Here is a 24,552-nt window from a genome sequence, read left to right as displayed (position 1 = left end):
ACATTGTGGCGGAAAAATCTGAGCGATGGTATCACTGCTAGTTTTACAAAGTAATATCTGGATTTTTATCCTTTGTGGTTATTGCTGCAAACGGTTGAATTAAAAGTTTTTTGTGCTCGGAGTTCAGCTTTAAACCTCGGATCAAACAAAGATACAACAATAAATATGTTTCAGCCTCCCTCCATTCATTGCGCTGTATTATTTTCCAGGGCATCCAATCCCTTTGATGAAAAAATGGAACCTTTACCTGCATAAATCTTTTTTTTTTTCACAAAGACGCACCTGAAGTTCTTCTGTTTCCCGTTACTGCTCTTTCCGATCTGATTCTGATTCGCAGCAACAAAAGAACAAAGAGCGGCGCCGGTGTCTGAAATCCCAGCACAGCTGCTTCTGGAGATCCGTGTACCCAGAATTCAACAAAGCGCGAGCCTGGGACTCGCCGCCGGCTTAAAAGCAAAAACATCCAAATGTTTCTGTTTACTCCTGAAGGACGCCGCCATTGTTCCGCGGCCCAGATCGCGCTTTGTTATATCTGAAACACAATATGCAAGAAAAGAACTGAACTATTGTAGCAAACGCGTCAACCCTGAACCCGAACACAACTCGCTACAAGAAAGGCGCATTTCAGCTTCAGGGGAGGAAAAAGAAACTTGGAGAACGACAAGTAAAGTTTCACCTTGAAGCAACCAGACAAAGCGGCAAAAGGCCAAGGTTTGACAATGGTGACAATGGAAGAGACCTAATAATTGTGCAAACTTTATCTAACTTTGTTCTCAATGACTTGTATTGAGAAGAGTTTAATAGAACAAAGAACGTTCGTAATGAATGAAGCGCCATAGACTTTAGAAATCAGTTATCAGAGTGTCTCTAAACTCAGAGTGTATCTAAACTCCAGACCAAAAACTGTCATATGTTGCAATTTACCTGTCCTTAGATGTGGTGGCTGCATTTGTTTTCTTTCCTTCCTACTTCTGTCTTTCCTTCCTTCATTCTTTCCTTCCTTCCTTCCTTTCCTTCCGTCTTTCCGTCCTTCTTTCCTTCTTTCCTGACTGCTTTCCTTTCCTTTCTTCCTTCTTTCCTTCCGTGTTTTCTGACTTCCTTCCTTCCGTGTTTCCTGACTTCCTTTCTTCCTTTCCTTCCTTCCTTCTTTTCTTCCTTCCTTCCTTCCTTCCTTCCTTCCTTCTTTCCTGACTTCATTCCTTCCTTTCCTTCCTTATTTCATTGCTGACTTCCTTCTTTCCTTCCTTAGCTTCCATCCATCCTTCCTTTCATTCCTCCTTTCCTTCCTTTCTCCCCTTCCATCCTTCCTTCCCTTCCTTCCTTACTTCCCTTCTTTTCTTCCTTTCCTTCCTTCCTTCCTTTTTTTCCTTCCTTACTTCTTTCCTTCCTTTCTTACCTACTGTTCTTCCTTTCCTTCTTTCCCTTCCTTTCTGCCCTTCCTGACTTCCTTCATTCCTGAAGTCCTTTCTTTCCTTCCTTCCCTTCCTTCTTTTCTTCTTTCCTGTCTTTCCTTCCATATTTCCTTCCTTCCTTCCTTCCTTCCCTTCCATTCTTCCTTCCATCCTTCTTTCCTTCCTTCCTTACTTCTTTCCTTCCTTCCTTCCTTCATTCCTGACTTCCTTCCTTTCCTTCCCTTCCTTCTTTTCTTCTTTCCTCTGTCTTTTCTTCCATATTTCCTTCCTTCCTTCCCTTACATTCTTCCTTCTTTCCTTCCTTCCTTACTTCTTTCCTTCCTTTCTTCCCTTCCGTTCTTCCTTCCTTTCTTCCCTAACTTCTTTCCCTTCCTTTCTTCCCTTCCTGACTTCCTTCATTTCCTTCATTCCTGACTTCCTTCCTTTCCTTTTTTTTCCTTCCTTTCTTCCCTCCCTTCCTTCCTTTTGTCTTTCCTTCCATATTTCCTTCCTTATCTTACGTTCTTCCTTCCACCCTTCTTTCCTTCCTTCCTTCCCTTCCACACACCCTCCTCAGATCATGTCGGGTGCGTGCTCCATCAGAAATAGACACCCCTCCCAGAACTGGGCGACCGCACCGTAGTGGTCATTTGGCTACAGTGTCCCCTCCCCCTCCCCTGAAAAATGTGGCCTTGAAAATGCAAATGCCTTGTTTGTCTCACGGGAGATATGCCTCAGAATGTTCTCACTCTATTTTGTAGATACGATAACTTTTGCACAAATATATCAATCAATATTCGCTTACTGCAATTTTTTTGCCAAAAATATGCAGAATAATACATATCGGCCTAAACTGAGAACAGAATTAGTTTTGTTTTATATAGATTTTTTGGAGCTATTTATTATAGCAAAAAGTTAAAAATATTGCTTTTTTTTTCAAAATTGTTCTTTTTTTTATTTATAGCTCAAAAAATAAAAACCGCAGAGGTGATCAAATGCCACCAAAAGAAAGCTCCAATTGTGGGGAAAAAAAGGACGTCAATTTTGTTTGGGCGCAGCACCGCACGACCGCGCAATTTTCAATTAAAACGACGCAGTGCTGTATCGCAAGAAGTGCTCTGGTCAGGAAGGGGGGTAAATCCTTCCGGGCCTGAAGTGGTTAAGCCAGTGACATTTTTATTACTGCATAATAGAAAATCAGATCTCACAATGCGCCGGTACCCAAGATCTTATCACCGCGCCAAAGACACACCTAAATAGAGCAGCCACTTTAAAAGAGACAAAAGTATATAAAAGACATCTACCAGGCACACTTTGAAGGTAAATAGTGGCACAAAGTATGCAATATAAATATAAATATAAATCCCACACCCAGTGAATAATAGTTTAGAAAATGCAGAGGATGCAAAGCAGGAAACAAACTAAAGCTCTGTTCCTGTGTGCTGTGTGAAGGGGGTGTGTCTCTTCCCTCCAATCAGCTCTGTTCCTGTGTGCTGTGTGACGAGGGTGTGTCTCTTCCCTCCAATCAGCTCTTTTCCTGTGTGCTGTGTGACGAGGGTGTGTCTCTTCCCTCCAATCAGCTCTGTTCCTGTGTGCTGTGTGACGAGGGTGTGTCTCTTCCCTCCAATCAGCTCTGTTCCTGTGTGCTGTGTGAAGAGTGTGTGTCTCTTCCCTCCAATCAGCTCTGTTCCTGTGTGCTGTGTGACGAGGGTGTGTCTCTTCCCTCCAATCAGCTCTGTTCCTGTGTGCTGTGTGACGAGGGTGTGTCTCTTCCCTCCAATCAGCTCTGTTCCTGTGTGCTGTGTGAAGAGTGTGTGTCTCTTCCCTCCAATCAGCTCTGTTCCTGTGTGCTGTGTGAAGGGGGTGTGTCTCTTCCCTCCAATCAGCTCTCAGAGTTCTCCTCACTGAGCTCTGCATTGTGTAAGTTCAACTCTCCACCCCCTTTTTTTTTTATAAACTCTCCCACAAGATTTTAAAAACTTGATGTAGAGAAGAGAAGACTGCAGATAAACAGGTGTAACTTGTGTAGGAGGATTTATTTAATCTCTGTGTATCACCTGAGGCCAATTACTTCAATGGGTGTATGTAAGGGTTTACAACCACTTTAATTGGAAGCTGAACTCCGTCAAGGGGCCAAATGTGGTATTTTCCATTTTAAGGCCGGGTTCACATATGTGCGGCCGCGGTTTCCAGCCTGGGGTCCTGTGCGTTTCTGTTCACCTGTTCAGGTGCGATTCCAAATTTTTGACTGAATTTACACCTGAACTGGATCCAAAAACGCACAGGACTCTTTTGGAATCAACACCGCAGTCACCCCGGACATGTGTGAACCGGTTCCATTGAGAGCTGGTCACACTCGCCCGTCATGCGAATTGGATGCGGTGAAAACCTCATTCCAATTCACACATACACTATATTACCAAAAGTATTGGGACACCTGCCTTGAATTTTAATGGCATCCCAGTCTTAGTCCGTAGGGTTCAATATTGAGTTGGCTCCGCCCTGTGCAGCTATAACAGCTTCAACTCTTCTGGGAAGGCCGTCCACAAGGTTTAGGAGGGTGTCTATGGGAATGTTTGACCATTCTTCCAGAAGCGCATTTGTGGGGTCAGGCACTGATGTTGGATGAGAAGCCCTGTCTCCGCTCTAATTCATCCCAAAGGTGTTCTATAGGTTGAGGCCAGGACTCTGTGCAGGCCAGTCAAGTTCATCCACCCCAAATTCACTCATCCATGTCTTTATGGACCTTGCTTTTTGCACTGGTCCAAATCATTTGGTGGATGGGGGGATTATGGTGTGGGGGTTGTTTTTCAGGGGTTGGGCTTGGCCCCTTAGTTCCAGTGAAAGGAACTCTTAAGATGTCAGCTTACCAAGACATTTTGGACAATTTCATGCTCCCAACTTTGTGGGAACAGTTTGGGGATGGTCCCTTCCTACATGACTGCGCACCAGTGCACAAAGCAAGGTCCATAAGGACATGGATGAGGACATGGATGAGTGAGCTTGGGGTGGAGAGACTGTGCAGAGTCCAGACCAGCATGAAATTGTCCAAAATGTCTTGGTAAGCTGACGTCTTAAGAGTTCCTTTCACTGGAACTAAGGGGCCAAGCCCAACACCTGAAAAACAACCCAACACCATAATCCCACCTCCACCAAATGATTTGGACCAGTGCACAAAGCAAGGTCCATAAAGACACAGACGAGTGAATTTGGGGCGGAGGAACTTGACTGGCCTGCACAGAGTCCTGGACTCAACCTATTGAACACCTTTGGGATGAATTAGATTGGAGACTGTGAGCCAGGCCTTCTTTTCCAACATAAGTGTCTGACCTCACAAATACGCTTCTGGAAGAACGGTCAAACATTCCCATAGACACCCTCCTAAACCTTGTGGACGGCCTTCCCAGAAGAGTTGAAGCTGTTATAGCTGCAAAGGGCGGGGCCAACTCAATATTGAACCCTACAGACTAAGACTGGGATGCCATTGAAGTTTTGTGGGTGTAAAGGCAGGTGTCCCAATACTTTTGGTAATATAGTGTGTGTGAACCCGTCCTCAATAAATAAGAAATATTCATCCAGCACAGGAAATAGCCTAATAGCATTCATTTTTTTTTTTTTGGCCCAACAGAACAAATGTACATGCTCTTTCACTGGGCTATGCAAATTTTTCCATAAATCTAGCCCTAGGATCGGCACATTGCACGATGTAATGTGTGAAATCATCTTGAAAAATAAAAAACAGCATCAGCTTTGCTTTTTTTTTTTTTTTTGCAATGCTTTGTACACAATGCACAGGGGGTTATTGCTTTCCTGTATTGGAGTAAATTCCTGGGAAGACTCCTCATGAGATCTCATCTCTGTAACTCCTCTGTATCATGCGGCAGTCAATTACATATTAATCACGCTACAATGTTACACCTGCAGGCTCCCCGGGATGACACAGGTGGATATTATTCTACAAGTGCTGATTGGACGGCAGCCATAGCGATGAGCAGACGCCGCACGCCTCCTGCGATATACGCATTGTGTATTCATCATCTCAGGTTCACAGCGTCTATCCTCAAAGCTTCTTCTCCGCAGAGCACGGTGAAGAATATATAACCGGGGGGTTTCTTTACCGCAAAAGGTGACGCGGGAGGGGGGGGGGTCATCTGCCTGAGGACTCGGTGAATTCAGAGACCCACGTCAACTACGCTCCTGATTTTTAGATGAAATCAATGAGATGCATCAGTCAGCCGTCTACAGGAGTCTGAAATAAAAGCACACGAGGATATCAATTTGCAGGATTTCTGTAATGGGGTGGGCACCTCTGTACATTGGGGGCCTCATTATCTCCTGTAAATAAGATGACAATCTCAAAAAGGCATCCTTTTTCAAGGCCAAGCATAATTCTTTTAAAAAATTTTTTATATATAAAGCAGTGAGCGTGATCTGTAAAAAGATGGCTTGGGGTGAGCAAAATTGACGGCTTTGCTTCACCAATATTTTGCCAAAATTTTCAATATATCATCCGAATTTCATACTACGAGGGAAATGTTTTTTAGTCAATGGGAAAAGGAAGTTACTGTCTCTTTAAAGATGAAAAATTACCTTTGATCAGCATACCCAAAGGGATATACTGGTACTAAAACATTTAATGTGAAAATGGCTTAATGTAGCTTAACGTGTAATAAAGTGCCTAAACCTCAGTCAATTGCCCTGAAACTTTGCACAGCCTAAGATCTCAACATCCCAAACCTATCCAAGAAGTTTCATGTGATTCGGTGTTCCACAAGGCAAACTAGGGACATTACGCTTGTTTTTTGGGGACCTTAATGTGGCTTAATGTACAAAAAAAGACCGTAAATGTTACCAATTTCCCCCAAACTTCACAAAATAGAAGTTTCTATCCATGCCAATATATTCTGAAAATTGCACTGTAGTAACATTGATGCAAACTGATGTGGCATGGATGAGCCGTGGATGGCTGGGTATGGATGGGATGGCTGAGTATGGCTGAGTATGGCTGGGTGGGTATGGCTAAGTGTGGGTGGGATGGTTGGGTATGGCTGAGTATAGCTAAGTAAGGATGGATGAGTATTGCAGAGTATGCATGGATGGATGAGTATTGCAGAGTATGGCAGAGTATTGGATGTGGCTGGAATGGGCACTGAGCGGCGCTGTGGGCATTACAAATCCAGCCCACAGCGCAGCTACAAACGATCTGTCCGCCTCTCCACTCACACTGTACCGATCGGTACAGAGAGGGGGGGAACCGGACATGACGCCGGTTAGTTTGTTGTTGTGATTGCTTCGTTATTTGACAGAGCAATCACATGGTAAACGGCCGCTATCAGCGGCCATTTACCATGTTCCGTGATGTGCCGAGTCTTCCGGACCCAACGGTCTCGGATATTTCCAGGAGGGCATCCATGGACGCTCTCCCAGAATAAGCCGACCACGCTGTACCCATCTTTCAGCTCTGGCCCGGTCAGCATATGGTTATTGTAGCTTAATGTGTAATAAAGTGCCTAAACCTCAATTGATTGCCCTGAACAGCACAGCCTAAGATCTCAACTCCCCAAACCTATCCACGAAGTTTCATGCGATTCGGTGATCCACAAGGCAAACTAGGGACATTAAGCTTGTTTTTTGGGAGCTTAATGTGGCTTAATGTATAAAAAAAGACCTTAAATGTTAGCCAATTTCCCCAAAACTTCACAAAATAGAAGATTCTATCGATGCCAACATATTCTGAAAATTTCAGCTCATTTGGTTAATCACACCAAAAGTTATTCACATTAAGCTATATTTTACAATGCTAAAACATTTAATGTATAAATGGCTTAATGTAGCCTAATGTAGCTTAACTGCTTAAGGACCGCCTCCTGCACATTTACGTCAGCAGAATGGCACGCTGGGCACAAGCACGTACCGGTACGTTGCTCTTTAAGTGCCCAGCCGTGGGTCGGGAGCGTGCCGCCGCCGGCGCACTCCCGACCCGGTCCTGAGCTCTGTGACCGTGGCCGCGGGACCAGCGGACCTGATCGCCGCCGGTGTCCCGCGATCGGGTCACAGAGCTGAAGAACGAGGAGAGGTCTGTGTAAACAAACCTCTCCCCATGCTTCCTACTGAGCCTGTCACTGATCGACTGTTCCCTGTTATAGGGAAAGACGATCAGTGACGTCAGACTCCAATTCACGCCCCCCTACAATAATAAAAAAAACACACACACACACACTTAAACCCTCCCCGCCCTCTAGTGGTTAACTCCTTCACTGCCAGTGTCATTTACACAGGAATCAGTGCATTTAAATAGCACTGATTGATGTATAAATGACAATGGTCCCAAAAATGTTTTAAAAATGTCCGACGTGTCCGCCATAATGTAGTAGTCACAATAAAAATCGCTGATCGCCGCCATTACTAGTAAAAAAAAAATATAAAAAAAAATGCTATAAAACTATCCCCTATTTTGTAAACGCTATAACTTTTGCGCAAACCAATCAATAATCGCTAATTGTGATTTTTTTTTACCAAAAATATGTAGAAGAATACATATCGGCCTAAACTGAGGAAGAAAAAAAATTTTTTAGATTTTTTGGGGGATATTTATAATAACAAAAAGTAAAAAATATTAAATTTTTTTCAATTTTTTGTCGCTCTATTTTTGTTTATAGCGCAAAAAATAAAAACCGCAGAGGTGATCAAATACCACCAAAAGAAAGCTCTATTTGTGGGAAAAAAAGGACGTCAATTTTGTTTGGGAGCCACGTCGCACGACCGCGCAATTGTCAGTTAAAGCGACGCAGTGCCGAATCGCAAAAAGGGGCCTGGTCCTTTGGCTGCAAATTGGTCCAGAGCTTAAGTGGTTTAAGAGGGAGTCCCCCCTAAAAAATAAATATTAAAAGCCAGCAGCTATAAATACCACGGCTGCTGACTTTCATTAAATGGACACTTACCTTTCCTAATTCATATTCATATTCATATTAACAGGGCAGATCCTAGGCAGGTGCGTGGGGTACAGCGCACCTGGACGCCAGAGAGGTGGGGGTGCTGAAGCACCATAGTGCTCCTCTCCCTCCTCCTCCTCCTCTTGTCCATGTCCAGAGGTGCTTCTCTCCGCTGGTCACTGTCGCCAACGCTGTGTTTCCTGCTCAAGCCCCTCCCTCCTCCTGTCAGAGAAGGAGAGCAGCTGAGATGAGATCAAGGTCGGAGTGGCTAGTGCACACTGTCCTCTCTAGAGATGGCCTTGCGGTTCGCCCATATGCGTTTACATTGTGAAAGAACTTTTAATAAAAATGCCATAAAACTATCCCCTATTTTGTAAACGCTATAACTTTTGCGCAAACCAATCAATAATCTCTTATTGCGATTTTTTTTACCAAAAATATGTAGAAGAATACGTATCGGCCTAAACTGAGGGGAAAAATTTTATATATATATATATATATATATATATATATATATATATATATATATATATATATTTGGGGGATATTTATTATAACAAAAAGTAAAAAATAATGTGTTTTTTTCAAAATTGTCGCTCTATTTTTGTTTATAGCGCAAAAAATAAAAACCACAGGGGTGATCAAATACCACCAAAATAAAGCTCTATTTGTGGGGAAAAAAGTGGGTCAATTTTGTTTGGGAGCCACGTCGCACGACCGCGCAATTGTCAGTTAAAGCGACGCAGTGCCAAATTGCAAAAAGTGGTCTGGTCTTTGGTCAGCAAAATGGTCCGGGGCTGAAGTGGTTAACCAGTTGCCGACCGCCGCACGCCGATGTACGTCGGCAGAATGGCACGGGCAGGCATAAGGGCTTACATGTACGTCCCTTGCCTCCCGCGGGTCGGGGGCCCGATCGGGCCCCCGCCCGGTGCCTGCGGCGGTCGGTATTCGTTCGGGAGCAATCTCGGACGAGGGGACGGCCATTCATTCATGGCCACCCCCTCGCGATCGCTCCCGACGAATAGAAATCCCCCGTGACATCACTTCCTCTCCTGTAATGTAAACACAGGAGAGGAAGTGATGTATTCTCTCCTCCATGTCGGTATTTTTCGTTCCGACACGGAGGAGAGCGGATCGGTGAGTTGCACCAACACTCTACACACACAGTAGAACATGCCAGGCACACTCACACCCCCCCTTTACCCCCCGATCACCCCCCAATTACCCCTGCCCCCCAGTCACAGTGACACCAATGTCATTTTTTTTTTTTTTTGCATTGGTGTCATTTGTGACTGTAATAAATGTTAGGGCAGTTAGGGTTAGCCCCCTTTAGTTCTAATGTACCCCCCTAACCCCCCCAATAAAGGTTTAACCCCGTGATCACCCCCCGTCGCCAGTGTCACTAAGGCTGGGTTCACATTGCAGCGGTTTATGAGAACGAATGTGATTCGCACCGCACTGCAGTGCAAATCACATCCGATCTCTGTGCGATGCGAGTTCAGCCATTCGCCGCACCCGCCGCACCCGCCGCACCCGCCACACCCGCCGCACCCGCCGCAAATTCGCACGGGACCCTTTTTTTGGCCCGCAGCAGAATCGGATCGCATGGGTGTTCACACCATGCGATCCGAGTTTGCAGATCGCACTGCGATATGCGAACTGATCTGGGGGTGTCAGTAACATTTCACTGACACTCCCAGCAGTCCGCATAGGACAGTGTGAACTGCCGCCGGGAGGCATGCGATGCGGGAACCCGCCGCGGATTCGCGGCGTTTCCGCATCGCTCCAGTGTGAACCCAGCCTAATAAGCGATCATTTTTCTGATCGCCGTATTAGTGTCACAGGTGACGCTAGTTAGGCAGGTAGGTATTTAGGTTAGCCGCAGCTTTTTATAGCGCCAGGGACCCCCATATACTACCGCATAAAGCCCCCTGATTGCCCCCTAGTTAACCCTTTCACCAGTGATCACCATATAACTGTTACAGGTGACGCTGGTTGGTTAGTTATTTTTTTATAGTTTCAGGGCACCCGCCATTTATTACCTAATAAAGGTTTAACCCCCTGATCACCCGGCGGGTGTCATTTGTGACTAATAACTGTTAGGGCAGTTAGGGTTAGCCCCCTTTAGTTCTAAGGTACCCCCCTAACCCCCCCAATAAAGGTTTAACCCCGTGATCACCCCCCCGTCGCCAGTGTCACTAAGGCTGAGTTCACATTGCAGCGGTTTATGAGAACGGATGTGATTCGCACCGCACTGCAGTGCAAATCACATCCGATCTCTGTGCGATTCGAGTTCAGCTATACAGATAGTATGGCTGAATTCGTGTCGCACCCGCCGCACCCGCCGCAAATTCGCACGGGACCCTTTTTTTGGTCCGCAGCAGAATCGGATCGCATGGGTGTTCACACCATGCGATCCAAGTTTGCAGATCGCACTGCGATATGCGAACTGATCTGGGGGTGTCATTAACATTTCACTGACACTCCCAGCAGTTCGCATAGGGCAGTGTGAACTGCCGCCGGGAGGCATGCGATGCGGGAACCCGCCGCGCATTCGTGGCGTTCCCGCATCGCTCCAGTGTGAACCCAGCCTAATAAGCGATTGTTTTTCTGATCGCTGTATTAGTGTCACAGGTGACGCTAGTTAGGCAGGTAGGTATTTAGGTTCGCCGCAGCTTTTTATAGCGCCAGGGACCCCCATATACTACCGCATAAAGCCCCCTGATTGCCCCTAGTTAACCCTTTCACCAGTGATCACCATATAACTGTTACAGGTGACGCTGGTTGGTTAGTTATTTTTTTATAGTTTCAGGGCACCCGCCATTTATTACCTAGTCTCACTAGTGTACCCCTAAATTTAGGGGTGTCTACTTTCCAAAATGGGGTCATTTGGGGGGGGTTTGTGCCATCTTGGCATTTTATGGCCTTCAAAACTGTAACGCCCTTAGAAAGCCTGAAGGCGGTGCTTGGTTTTCGGGGCCCCGTACGTGGCTAGGCTCCCAAAAAGTCCCACATATGTGGTATCCCCGTACTCAGGAGAAGCAGCAGAATTTATTTTGGGGTGTCATTTCACATATGCCCATGGCATGCGTGAGCAATATATCATTTAGTGACAACTTTGTGAAAAAAAAAAAAAAAAGTTTGTAATTTTCCCGCAACTTGTGGCAAAATATAAAATATTCCATGGACTCAACATGCCTCTCAGCAAATAGCTTGGGGTGTCTACTTTCTAAAATGGGGTCATTTGTGGGGGTTTTGTGCCATCTTGGCATTTTATGGCCTTCAAAACTGTAATAGGTAGTGAGAAGTGAACTCAAAAATTTACGCCCTTAGAAAGCCTGAAGGCGGTGCTTGGTTTTCGGGGCCCCGTATGCGGCTAGGCTCCCAAAAAGTCCCACATATGTGGTATCCCCGTACTCAGGAGAAGCAGCAGAATTTATTTTGGGGTGTCATTTCACATATGCCCATGGCATGCATGAGCAATATATCATTTAGTGACAACTTTGTGAAAAAAAAAAAAAAAAAGTTTGTAATATTCCCGCAACTTGTAGCAAAATATAAAATATTCCATGAACTCAACATGCCTCTCAGCAAATAGCTTGGGGTGTCTACTTTCTAAAATGGGGTCATTTGTGGGGGTTTTGTGCCATCTTGGCATTTTATGGCCTTCAAAACTGTAATAGGTAGTGAGAAGTGAACTCAAAAATTTACGCCCTTAGAAAGCCTGAAGGCGGTGCTTGGTTTTCGGGGCCCCGTACGCGGCTAGGCTCCCAAAAAGTCCCACATATGTGGTATCCCCGTACTCAGGAGAAGCAGCAGAATTTATTTTGGGGTTTCATTTCACATACGCCCATAGCATGTGTGAGCAATATATCATTTAGTGACAACTTTGTGTAAAAAAAAAAAAAAATTTTTTTTTTGTCATTATTCAATCGCTTGAGGCAAAAAAATAAAATATTCAATGGGCTCAACATGCCTCTTATCAATTTCCTTAGGGGGTCTACTTTCCAAAATGGGGTAATTTGGGGGGGTTTTGTACTGCCCTGCCATTTTAGCACCTCAAGAAATGAGATAGGCAGTCGTAAACTAAAAGCTGCGTAAATTCCAGAAAACGTACCTTAGTTTGTAGATGTGACAACTTTTGCGCAAACCAATAAATATACAATTATTGACTTTTTTTTTACCAAAGACATGTGGCTGAATACATTTTGGCCTAAATGTATGACTAAAATTGAGTTTATTGGATTTTTCTAATAACAAAAAGTAGAAAATATCATTTTTTTTCAAAATTTGCGGTCTTTTTACGTTTATATCGCAAAAAATAAAAATCGCAGAGGCAATCAAATACCATCAAAAGAAAGCTCTATTTGTGGGAAGAAAAGGACGCAAATTTTGTTTGGGTACAACATTGCATGACCGCGCAATTACCAGTTAAAGCAGCGCAGTGCCAAAGTGTAAAAAGACCTCTGGTCATTTACCAGCAAAATGGTCCGGTCTGAAAGTGGTTAAGGACTGATATAGGTGTACTATTTGGTGTGCAGTATATAGGGTGTAATACACGTATAAAATACTTGCACATATAGAAAGCATAGTATAGTGCATTTTCACTGTGCAGCATTGTGACTGCTGAGCGGTTCTGCAGCGATACTACAAAGAGTGACAAACGCAAATCAAAAAAGTATTATAACTGGTGTGATAGACCAGTGGCCCCCAAAAACGACAGATTGAAGCGGGGTGTTATATACCTTCTTCCACATACATACTGCACTTCTCTAGACACCTTTGTCACAGGGTCATTTAAAAAATGACAGGCAGATGAAGAGGCAGGCCTTTCCGTAGGGGTGGTAGGGGTAGGGCAGGAGCAACAGACTTGAGCCAAAGTGGCAAATTGCAGAAGGTGCGTGCAATTACGTCAAAGGACGCAGCAGACTTGGTTGAGTGACTCACTCAGCCTTACTCTTCTGCACCCTCCTCATCCTCTCGATCTGCACCCTCTTCTTTACTCTCTGCTGTGTGCACCCCCAAAGACACTACCGCCAACAACACCACCACCACCATATACCCTTCGCTTGAGTCACAGGAATTATTTTCCGATCCATCACAAGACATTGCCGATGCGCAGCCACTCTTGGCATTGGATCAGGAAGAGGAGGTAGCAACAGCCACCAATCAGCAGTCTGACGACAGTATCCAGATCAGCCCAAGGAGGAGGTTGGTCCCCGGCAGGGCCGGGACAAGGGGTGGGCAGGAGGGGCGGCTGCCCCTGGCGCAATGGTTTATTGTAGGGGTAGGGGGCACCCTTGCCCTAACCCTAAGGGAAAGGGGGGAGCAATTTGGCGTCTTTCCTCTGGGCGCTGGATGACCTTGTCCCGGCACTGGTCCCCGGTGTTGCTGCCTACTCCGAGATCTCTAATTATAGCGGTGGGGAAGGTGATGTCGATGATGACGTGTCTAGTGATGTCACGTGGGTGCCCACAAGAGAGGAAGAGGAGGGGAGTTCAGAGGGAGATATGGACCAGCAGATAGGGAGGAGAAGCAGGAAGAACTTGCATTGCACAGGAGGGACAAAGCAGACTGCTAATGTATCAGGAGCGAGGCATCAACCATGTACGGTCACATCTGGCGCTCCCAGTACGCCGGCACATGGCTCCGCAGTGTGGGTTTTTTTTAACGTGTCCGCTGCTGACAATAGTGTTGCCATCTGCAGCCTTTGCAGTCAATGCATAAGTCGCGGTAAGCCCAACATTCACCTAGGGATGACCGCCTTAAGAAGGCACATGAGCTGCCATCACCGAGCCCAGTGGGAACAACAGAACACACAAAACCACACTCTAGGCTCTCACCGTCAAGCCCCATCTTCTACTTCTCCTTCTCCTCTCCCCTCACAATTGTCCTCCACTCCACCTTCCATCATGCCATCCTCACATTTTTATGGAAAAAGGCAGGCTTCCATGGGCCAAATGTTTGAGCGTGAAAAAATTATGACGCCGGATAACCCTCTTGCCCAACAGTTGACGGCTGGCTTGGCAGAACTGATAGCCCGCCAACTACTGCCATATAAACTGGTGGACTCTGAGGCCTTTCGAAAATTTGTGGCCATTGGAACACCACAATGGAAGTTCCCAGGAAGGAAGTATTTTTCACAGAAGGGCATCCCAGAGCTATATGGCCATGTTCAGCGGCAAGTGAAGGTATCTCTGGCACACAGTGTCGGTGCCAAGATACATCTGACCACAGACATGTGGTCTAGCAACCACGGGCAGGGAAGGTATATAACTTTTACTGCCCACTGGGTGAACCTTCTGACAGCCGTCAAGCATGTAACCCGTGGCACCTGTGTAGATTTGGTTTTACCGCCACGGATTGCATGTTGGCCCGCCTCTTCTTCTCCTCCTCCTACTCCATCCTCCTCCCTCTCCTGCTCGGCTGACTCCTCCTTTTCCGCTGCTAGCGTCCAAGCTCCCAGAACCTATGCGACATGCCAGGTGAGACGTTGCCATGCTGTGCTGCGTCTGTTGTGCCTGGAAGCCAAGAGCCACACTGGCCCTACACTCCTTTCAGCTTTGCGTTCACAGGCAGATCAGTGGCTAACACCGCTCAATTTGACAGTTGGTAAAGTGGTGTGTGACAACGGTGCCAATCTGCTTAGCGCATTGAAATAGGGCAAAATTACGCACGTGCCATGCATGACACACGTCTTAAACTTGGTCGTGCAGTGATTCGTTGTCAAATACCCTGGGGTCCAGGACATCTTGCGGCAGGCAAGGAAAATCTCGGCCCATTTCAGAAGATCTTACACGGCCATGGCTCGCCTTGCTGAAATTCAGCGGCGACACAATCTGCCGGTCAGACATCATATTTGTGATTGCCCGACGCGGTGGAACTCAACCTTCTATATGCTTGATAGACTGCTCCAGCAGAAATGTGCAGTTAACGACTACCTGTACGAACTCTGCGGCAGAACAGGTTCTGGGGAGCTTGGTTTTTTTCACCACGCCAGTGGCTGCTCATGCGCGGCACATGCAGACTTCTGCGGCCATTTGATGAGATCACCAACTGGTCAGTCGCAGCCATGGCGCCATCAGTGACATTGTACCTTATGCCTTCTTTATGGAGCGTGCATTGCGTCGTGTCATTGATCAAGCCGTGGAGGAGCAGGAAGATGAGGAAGTCGCAATGCTGGATGAATTCCCAGGGGGGGCTACTCTATCTGAGACAAGTCCACAACAGGAGTCTGAAGAGGAGTCAGAGGAGGATAGTGCCGGGGTGAATGAGGAGGAGCAAGAAGAGCGTGCTTTAAACCTTTCTGGGATCCCTGTTGTTGTGCGTGGATGGGGAGATGAGAACGAGGAGGACGACATTATCCTGGATGATGAGCAGGAGCCTGGCTCCAGTGATTTAACAGGAACCCCCGTATAAAAAGCATAAACGTCAAGGACCAGTACTGGGTGGCAACGTACTTAGACCCCTGGTACAAACCCAAAATGGTGGAAATGTTAACCCCATCACAGAGGGCTGTCACTTACAGGCCTTGCTTCGACAACTGCTGCATTCTGCTTTTGCGTGCTGGCAGAGGAGGAATTCCCACTCCCAGAGAAAGAGTTGCAGGTACCAATCCAACAGCGCCTGCAAGAAGAGGGCAGTTTGAAGATGTGTTGGTGACTTCTGATATGAGGTCATTCTTTCAGCCAACCCATCGACAGGTGTCATCCGTTTCCAGCATCAGGGAACGCCTAGACCGTCAGGTGTCCGACTACATTGGGTTAATGGCTGATGTGGACGCTCTGAGGCGTGATGAACGCCTGGACTACTGGGTAGGCAGGCTTGACCTCTGGCCAGAGCTTGCCCAATTTGCAATGGAACTGTTGGCTTGCCCCTCGTCCAGTGTCCTGTCCGAAAGGACGTTCAGCGCAGCAGGAGGGGTCGTGAACCGATAAACGCACTCGCCTAGCTCACGACAGTGTTGACTACCTCACATTTATAAAAATGAATGAGGCATGGATCTCGGAGGAATTCAACACATGTGACCAGTAGACCATGTATATGCATAACTCTATAAACGATTTATTTAATCAAGTACACCGACCTTTTTTCTACCTTTGGCTCACTTCCTTGTACAAAAAAGCACACCGTACTATATGCCCGTACCCTACTGTTTGAAGAGGTTGAGCGGTGTCATATTTTTGGGTCCCACAGCGAGTTGCTGGTATCAGTGCTGCTGTCAGTGCTCTCTATCTCGGTGCTGGTGTCAGTGCTCTCTCTCTATCACGGTGCTGGTGTCAGTGCTCTCTATCACGGTGCTGGTGTGGTCTCAGTGCTCTCTATCACAGTGCTGGTGTCAGTGCTCTCTATCATGGTGCTGGTGTGGTGTCAGTGCTCTCTATCACGGTGCTGGTGTCTGTGCTCTCTATCACGGTGCTGGTGTGGTGTCAGTGCTCTCTATCTCAGTGCTGGTGTGGTCTCAGTGCTCTCTATCTCGGTGCTGGTGTGGTGTCAGTGCTCTCTATCACGGTGCTAGTGTGGTGTCAGTGTTCTCTATCACGGTGCTGGTGTCAGTGCTCTCTATCACGGTGCTGGTGTGGTGTCAGTGCTCTCTATCTCAGTGCTGGTGTGGTCTCAGTGCTCTCTATCACGGTGCTGGTGTCAGTGTTCTCTATCACGGTGCTGGTCTCAGTGCTCTCTATCACGGTGCTGGTGTGGTGTCAGTGCTCTCTATCTTGGTGCTGGTGTGGTGTCAGTGCTCTCTATCTCAGTGCTGGTGTGGTGTCAGTGCTCTCTATCTCGATGCTGGTGTGGTATGCTCTCTATCTCGGTGCTGGTGTCAGTGCTCTCTATCTCGGTGCTGGTGTGGTATGCTCTCTATCTCGGTGCTGGTGTCAGTCCTCTCTATCTCGGTGCTGGTGTGGTGTCAGTGCTCTCTATCTCGGAGCTGGTGTCAGTGCTCTCTATCACGGTGCTGGTGTCAGTGCTCTCTATCACGGTGCTGGTGTCAGTGCTCTCTATCATGGTCCTGGTGTCAGTGCTCTCTATCTTGATGCTGGTGTCAGTGCTCTCTATCTTGGTGCTGGTGTCATCTCTGTGCTCTCTATCACGGTGCTGGTGTAGTGTCAGTGCTCTCTATCTCGGTGCTGGTGTGATCTCAGTGCTCTCTATCACGGTACTGGTGTCAGTGCTCTCTATCACGGTGCTGGTGTGGTGTCAGTGCTCTTTATCACAGTGCTGGTGTGGTGTCAGTGCTCTCTATCTCTGTGCTGGTGTGGTCTCAGTGCTCTCTATCACGGTGCTGGTGTCAGTGCTCTCTATCACGGTGCTGGTGTCAGTGCTCTCTATCACAGTGCTGGTGTGATGTCAGTGCTCTCTATCTCGGTGCTGGTGTGGTCTCAGTGCTCTCTATCACTGTGCTGGTGTGGTGTCAGTGCTCTCTATCTCGGTGCTGGTCTCAGTGCTCTCTATCACGGTGCTGGTGTGGTGTCAGTGCTCTCTATCTTGGTGCTGGTGTGGTGCCAGTGCTCTCTATCTCAGTGCTGGTGTGGTATGCTCTCTATCTCGATGCTGGTGTCAGTGCTCTCTATCTCGGTGCTGGTGTGGTGTCAGTGCTCTCTATCTCGGAGCTGGTGTCAGTGCTCTCTTTCACGGTGCTGGTGTCAGTGCTCTCTATCACGGTGCTGGTGTGGTGTCAGTGCTCTCTATCTCGCTGCTGGTGTCAGTGCTCTCTATCTTGGTGCTGGTGTCAGTGCTCTCTATCTCAGTGCTTGTGTCATCTCAGTGCTCTCTATCATGGTGCTGGTGTCAGCACTCTTTATCACGGTGCTGGTGTCAGTGCTCTCTATCACGGTGCTGGTATCAGTGCTCTCTATCTCGGTGCTGGTGTCAGTGCTCAGTCTCTATCGCGGTGCTGGTGTCAGTGTTCTATCTCAGTGCTGGTGTCAGTGCTCAGTCTCTATCGCGGTGCTGGTGTCAGTGCTCAGTCCCTATCACGGTGCTGGTGTCAGTGTTCTATCTCAGTGCTGGTATCAGTGAGGGAGATGGCAGCGGAGAAGCCAATCAGCAGGCAGTGCCAGCACCATGGCTGAGGATCAGCACTGGACTGGCACCTCCGGACCACCGCAGTGGAGCCCTGCATAGGTGGGGGTAAGGGCCGGGCAGAGGGAGGGGCTCAAGCACAGGTTGGCACACTGGGACATTGGCACAGGACTGCGCTGCCCTGACTGTGGCACTGATCATCTCCTGCACCCCCTTCATAGCCTGCCCTGACCTTGCCTCTCCTCCATGGCCTTCATGTGCTCCTGAATTGTCAAAATTTCACAGATAAAAAAAGAATGCTTGTCGTTGTCAATCCCAGATTCACTTAATACTTTTGTTATGTCAGTGTCCATGTGGTAGGACTATGTGTGCACAGCTAGGAAGTATTTTGTAGCTGAAAATATGACCTGGAGGTTTTTAAGGATCGCCTGCCATTAAAGTCAATGGGGTCCGCCGCAAACTTTGCGGTTCTCAAACTTTTGGCCACGTTCGCGGTTCGCAAAACGTCCCGTCGGAAGTTCGTCCATTACTAATTCCGAAGCCATCCAAGAGACTTTTTGTTTTGTGTATTTCTTTGGGACTATTTTTATTTGGCCTAAAGGCTGTCATGCCCCTCCCACTTGCTTTTATGGACTGTCACGCCCCTTCCTCCCTTTTGCACTCCATGTACAATTGCTATGCAACTGAGATTACGTGTTTATTGTTTTCTATTTTTGTAACTTTAGTGTGGTGGTGGTGGGGTTGTGGGAAGGTGGCCCAGGTGAGGATCGGGGGCATTTTGGGATTGTTGTTTTAGTATGCCCAGGACATGCTCGACCACTTCAGTGTGTAGGATGGCCTGTATCTGCAGCTGTTGGATAATGTTTGGAGGGATGCTGGCATGAGCACTGTACTATATATGTATTGGTTCACATGTCATCCGCCAGCATCTGTGTTCTGGGGGGAGGGCTTTAAGGTTATATGTGGCCCACCCTATAACACCACTAGTAATAACACACTCATTAGACATAGAGAGGATGTGTATTTAAAGTCTGAGGGAACTCCACAGTGTTTGACACCTCAGATCGTGCCCTGAATCACACTATATATACCTTCATGCATGCATCTGACCCCCATACTGAGATGGCTAGGCTACTCTCACAGCTTGCCCTTGCAGGATTCTCTGAAAGTACCCAACGGGTCCTTAGCAGACAGCCACTAACCTTGGGCAACAGCACATACATTTGTTGTGGAAGGACAAGACATCCATGGATTGCGAGTGATCCCAAGCGATGGTGTTTCTTGGACTCATTGGTTCCGATAATGGGAATTCTTGGGGACAGTGAGGGACGTCACTTGCTCAAGCATGTTGTTCATCCTAAATGCCCCCTCAAACACCGTTATACCAGGTTATTGTTTTTGGAAAAGGACATGACCTGGGCATGGTTCCCCTTGGGAACCGGAGGGGGTATTGACATGATGAAAAGGCTAAATAATTACTTGGGAACCCCCTGGGTAACATGGGATGGTTTCGGTTTCAATGGAGTATTTTCCTGGATCAAGGATAGTGCTGTGTGTATTATAGTGACTTTGCTTCTGGCATTGTTTCTATGTGCCTGCTTTAAGTTTGTTATGTGTGTGTCACAATGTGGAGAAGTCAATCACCTTTGTCACCTTCGTAACCTTTCTTGTCTGAAAGAGGGGATTGTAGTAATATGACTGAACAGAAGTGACTCCATTTTGTGCAGCCATAAAGTCATATAAATTCATATATCTTACCTTGTATCAGACTCAAGTCAACTAGTCAACTAGTTCTGTTTTTCAGCTTGGTAACGGGTTTTCTATAAAGCACACATATAAGAAAATATAGCTTGTGTAATCAGTTTTATTCTGTACCTTCTAAATAAAGAATTGTGGCTCAGTATTAGGGATGAGCTTGGTGTTCGAATTGAACACGGGCCGTTCGCCTGTTCGGCAAATTCAGAACTTTGTGGACCGTTCGCACCATATTCATGTGGCCTAAAGTTTGCCTAAACCGCAAAGTTTGCGGCTGATCCCATTGACTTTAATGGCAGGCGATTTGGCCCACAATGCACTACGCCATCGCAGCGCATTGCTGGCTCATGATTGGCCAAGCATGCACTGTGGGGGGGGGGGGGTGCGCTACCAGTGACATGACACTGATCACTGCTACCGATGACAAGGAGCAGTAGATCTCTGTCCTGTCACTAGGCTACCCTCCCTTCTAGATTGTAAGCTCTAACGAGCAGGGCCCTAAAGGCTAGACATGTGCATTAGTTTTCGTCCGAATGCATTTTCGTCCGAATTTCAGGTATTTTCGTTTTCGTTTTGACAAACGATAACGAAAGTGCAGATTCCGAAAAACGAAAGATCCGACATAAATAAATGCTTTTTTTCGTTTTCGTTGTTACAACAGTTCGATATAGAATAGGAGATTCGACGTGACTCCATATGTCTATTGAACCTGTGGTCGAATGTGCCTAAGTTTCGTTTACCTCTATTAGTCCTATTATATAGAAAAGCTTCGACAGAGAGTAAATATTCGACATAGAGAGAACAGAATCGACAGAGAGAAACGATACTGGAATTGGGTGGGGGAAGTAAATAAAAAAAAAATAATGATAATATTCGACGGGATCGTTGCACGTTTATAATAATATTCGACGGGATCGTTGCACGTTTATAATAATATTCGACGGGATCGTCGCAACTATACGACACTGCAATCGTACATTTCGGCAATCGAATGCTCCGCCTATAGGCTATATAGTTTAGCAGCTCCATCGAATCTTCTTTATCCATTCGACAGATACCATAAGCCTTCCAAGACAGATTCGACCGTAATTCATGTGGATTTTCGGACGAATGCAATTTTTGCACGAAAAACGAAATAAATAAAAACGAATTTCGGGAGTAACTAAATAAATAAAATTTACGGACGAAAACGAAAAAACGAAACAAAATATTCTAGTCTGCACATGTCTACTAAAGGCTCTCCCGTATTGATTTGTATTTTAACTGTACTGTCTGCCCTCATGTTGTAAAGCGCTGCGCAAACTGTTGGCGTTATATAAATCCTGTATAATAATAATAGACAGAACAGGGAAATGCCTTGTTTACAATCTTGGGCCACCGGCGAACATAGAGTTTGCAGGACCCACGAGCACACTCCCGAGGTACGCAGCATGCCCGCTAGGTGGAAAATTCAAAGGGACATACAGGTACGCCCATTTGCCTGCCCGTGCCATTCTGCTGACGTATATCGGTGTGCGCCGGTCGGGAAGTGGTTAATGCAGATGAAATAAAAACTCTGACTGAACATTCTGACTTCAATACCTTTTGTTTCCAGGATAGCATTAGCGGTGACTGATTTCACTTTCTGACTATACAGTATAGCTAGATAATGCCCCGTACACATGATACGAAAGTCGGACAAAAAATACCGCTTTCAAAGTAATCGTACGATAATCTGATCGCTAGTACACAGCTTTCGAGAGACGATCACAACAGTTCTTCCGATATTATCCGATCGGAAAAGCACAACAATTTTTCTCAATTTTTGTTTAATCAGTACAGTTGTCATTTGAAAATACAACACAAATACACTACAACACATCAATTCAGATTCTTTATTCTGTCGTACGAGAACTGTACGAAATTCATTACGCTATTAAAAGCATTCAAAATACCACGGGCTACTTTCACTATGAATGTAGGGGGCTCAGAATTTGCTGCTTTTGTTTGATTGCAATTATTTTTCCATTTTCTGCATATACAATCTCGAACCACAAAAGGCTCTGTTAACATACACACGATTACATCTTCTGCCTGTGAAGAAAATGAACATAGGAATCCTTTTTATAGGCTTCATTTTGTTATAGAAACAGCCGTGTCTCATAATACTAACAATTTTTGAATGAAGCAGTATGACCCTTTTCACACTGGAGGCGTTTTTCAGCCGTTATAGCACTAGAAATAGTGCGCGAAAAATGCCTCCCCTGCCACCCCATTGTGAAAGCCTGAGTGCCTTCACACTGGGGCGTTAGAAAAAGTCCTGCAAGCAGCGTCTTTGGGGTGATGGAGGAGCGGTGTATACACCACTGCTCCACTGCCCCTGCCCATTGAAATGAATGGGCAGCGATGTCAAAGCGCATGAAAAGTGGGCACTTATAACCCTTTATTCGGCTGCTAGCGGGGGTTAAAAGCGGCCTGCTAGTGGCCGAATAGCTCTGCAAAAACAATGTTAAAGTGCCGCTAAAACTAGCGCTGCTTTACTGCTAATGCGGCTGACAGCCCATGTGAAAAGGGTCTTAATGTAATTGAGTGAGCTGCTTTAAAGCTCAAAAGCTGAACTCCAGATATAGTTTTTATTGCATAATTACATGGGTCCAACTTGGAGCAATGGAAGTATACATATTTCATACCAGTAGGACTGCTTTGGAAGTGGAGAATCCTCCAGTGATCACTGGAGAAGGGGACGTTGCTGGGCACTGGACCTAGAAGACCAGGATCATCGCTGTAGTAGCAGCGACTATGGGGATGAAATATAAATACTTACATTGGTTCAGGCCGACGTAATGTAACAAAAACTATGCTTGGAGTTCAGCTTTAGGCATCATTCTGATATAACCACTCAAAGTTGGTTGACGTACCCATACGTCACTTGGCGTAAACCCTACGTTCACACCCAGGCGTATTTTAATACGTTTTTCAGTTTGCATAAATGCACTACAGTCCTTTTAACATGGTTTCCTATGGTACTAGTTCACATTTGTGCGTTTTGCCGTGTTGCGTGTTTTGGAAAGGATCAGGGACTTTTTTTCAACTGCAGTTTGCGTTTTGCATGTAATAGACTTCTTAACATGGTTTCCTATGGTACACATTCGCATCTATGTGGTTTGCAGCCGGTGTGCTTTTGAAAAGGGTTGGGGAATTTTTTTTCCTGCATTTAGCGTGTAATAAACTTCAATGGAATCACACCAATCACACCAATTTTTGATGTGTTTTTTTATGGTTTTTATTTTTCTGTTTAAAAGGACTGTATATAGCTGTGCTTAATAACAGCTGAGTCATCGTCTGTCAGTGATGTTCCCTACTGACAGCTGAATGTAAAAAAATAAATAAGTACATACCAGACCCTTATCCGAGCATGCAGCCCGGCATGTCAGGAAAGGGAGGGGACGAGCCAGGGCTGGACTGGGACAAAAATTTGGCCCTGGACTTCATCTAGACCGGCCCACTTTAATTTTGCAAACACGCAAAAAACAGTATATAAACTGTACGCAATTGGGCAAAAAAGCCCCTAGAGAGCCCCCCTTACATCAGGTTCCCCAGAGAGCTCCTACTTACATCAGGGTCACCAGAAAGAGGGCAGGTAGTGGGCCGGGACCCTGTGGTTGGGGACTCCTGGACTGACTCTGGGCCCCAGATTTGGGGCTATAGCCCCAAAAGTCCCCCCCCAGCGATGCCTCTGGCTGTGACTGAAAGCAGCCCACTGAGCCATCGGCCCACCGGGAAACTCCCTATAGTCCCTATGGCCAGTACATGCCTGGGACAAGCATAGGGTGGTGGGTGCTTTGGGGCAGGGGGGCTCTGCGCCACCCACCCCAAAGCACCTTGTGGGAACAAGGGGACAAGAGGTGGTTTTGACAAATCCTTTATTCAAAAAGAAGCCCCAAGGTGTCTTCTGCCAGTGCCGCCTTCTTCCCGGTGCCACCTTCTCCCCAAACTGTCTTCTTCCTCGCCGCCGGTTACCCACTAAAAACAAAAAAGGCCGTCTTCCTCCATTGTGTTGTCCTTCACTGTCTGACACCTCTTCTACACCCATGGGGCGTGGCCATCCGATGACATCACCCTGAGAGCCCGCCCCTTGTGATGACACATTTTCAATTTTTTTCCCCACCAATTTTTTGGGTTTTACATTTAGCTGTCAAGTGGGGAACCCTGCTGATAACTCATTGGTTGTTAAGGACATGGCTCCCTCCTTAGCAACAAGCTATATACAGTGGTTTTAAAGAGGAGAAAAAAAAACACTAAAGGCATGAAAATTGCATGCAAAAAACACAAAAATGCACTGCAAAATGTGACTGAAAAACGCATTAAGCACAGCTGCATAAATGTCAACCTAGGGTAAGTGTCTAAGGCAGTAATAAACCAAAAAGCAAAGATTTGTTATATTGCAGCTTACTAATTTTTATGTGTGGTGG

The 24,552-nt window shown here is 46.4% G+C and overlaps 1 protein-coding gene across 2 annotated transcripts in view; it reads right to left on the bottom strand.

Moving 5' to 3' along the window:
• Window positions 1-4,853: 4,853 nt before the first annotated feature.
• Window positions 4,854-24,552, bottom strand: part of LOC143925567 (phospholipase A and acyltransferase 2-like) — a 119,938-nt gene continuing 100,239 nt past the window's right edge. Inside the window, exon 5 of one of the 2 annotated variants that reach the window (XM_077450044.1) lies at window positions 4,854-5,640. In XM_077450044.1, the coding sequence (XP_077306170.1) occupies window positions 5,623-5,640 (18 nt within the window). In that variant the 3' untranslated portion in view covers window positions 4,854-5,622. Of the gene's footprint in view, window positions 5,641-21,958; window positions 22,175-24,552 lie in introns of those variants that run through there. The other variant, XM_077450043.1, reaches the window with a different exon arrangement.

The sequence above is a fragment of the Lithobates pipiens genome, unplaced genomic scaffold, assembly GCF_037356315.1.
Source record: "Lithobates pipiens isolate NorthernLeopardFrog02 unplaced genomic scaffold, aLitPip1_a1.2 Scaffold_22, whole genome shotgun sequence".
Classification (NCBI taxonomy): domain Eukaryota; kingdom Metazoa; phylum Chordata; class Amphibia; order Anura; family Ranidae; genus Lithobates; species Lithobates pipiens.
Note: the sequence above shows the minus strand (reverse complement) of the source record. Positions and strands in the feature narration are given on the sequence as shown.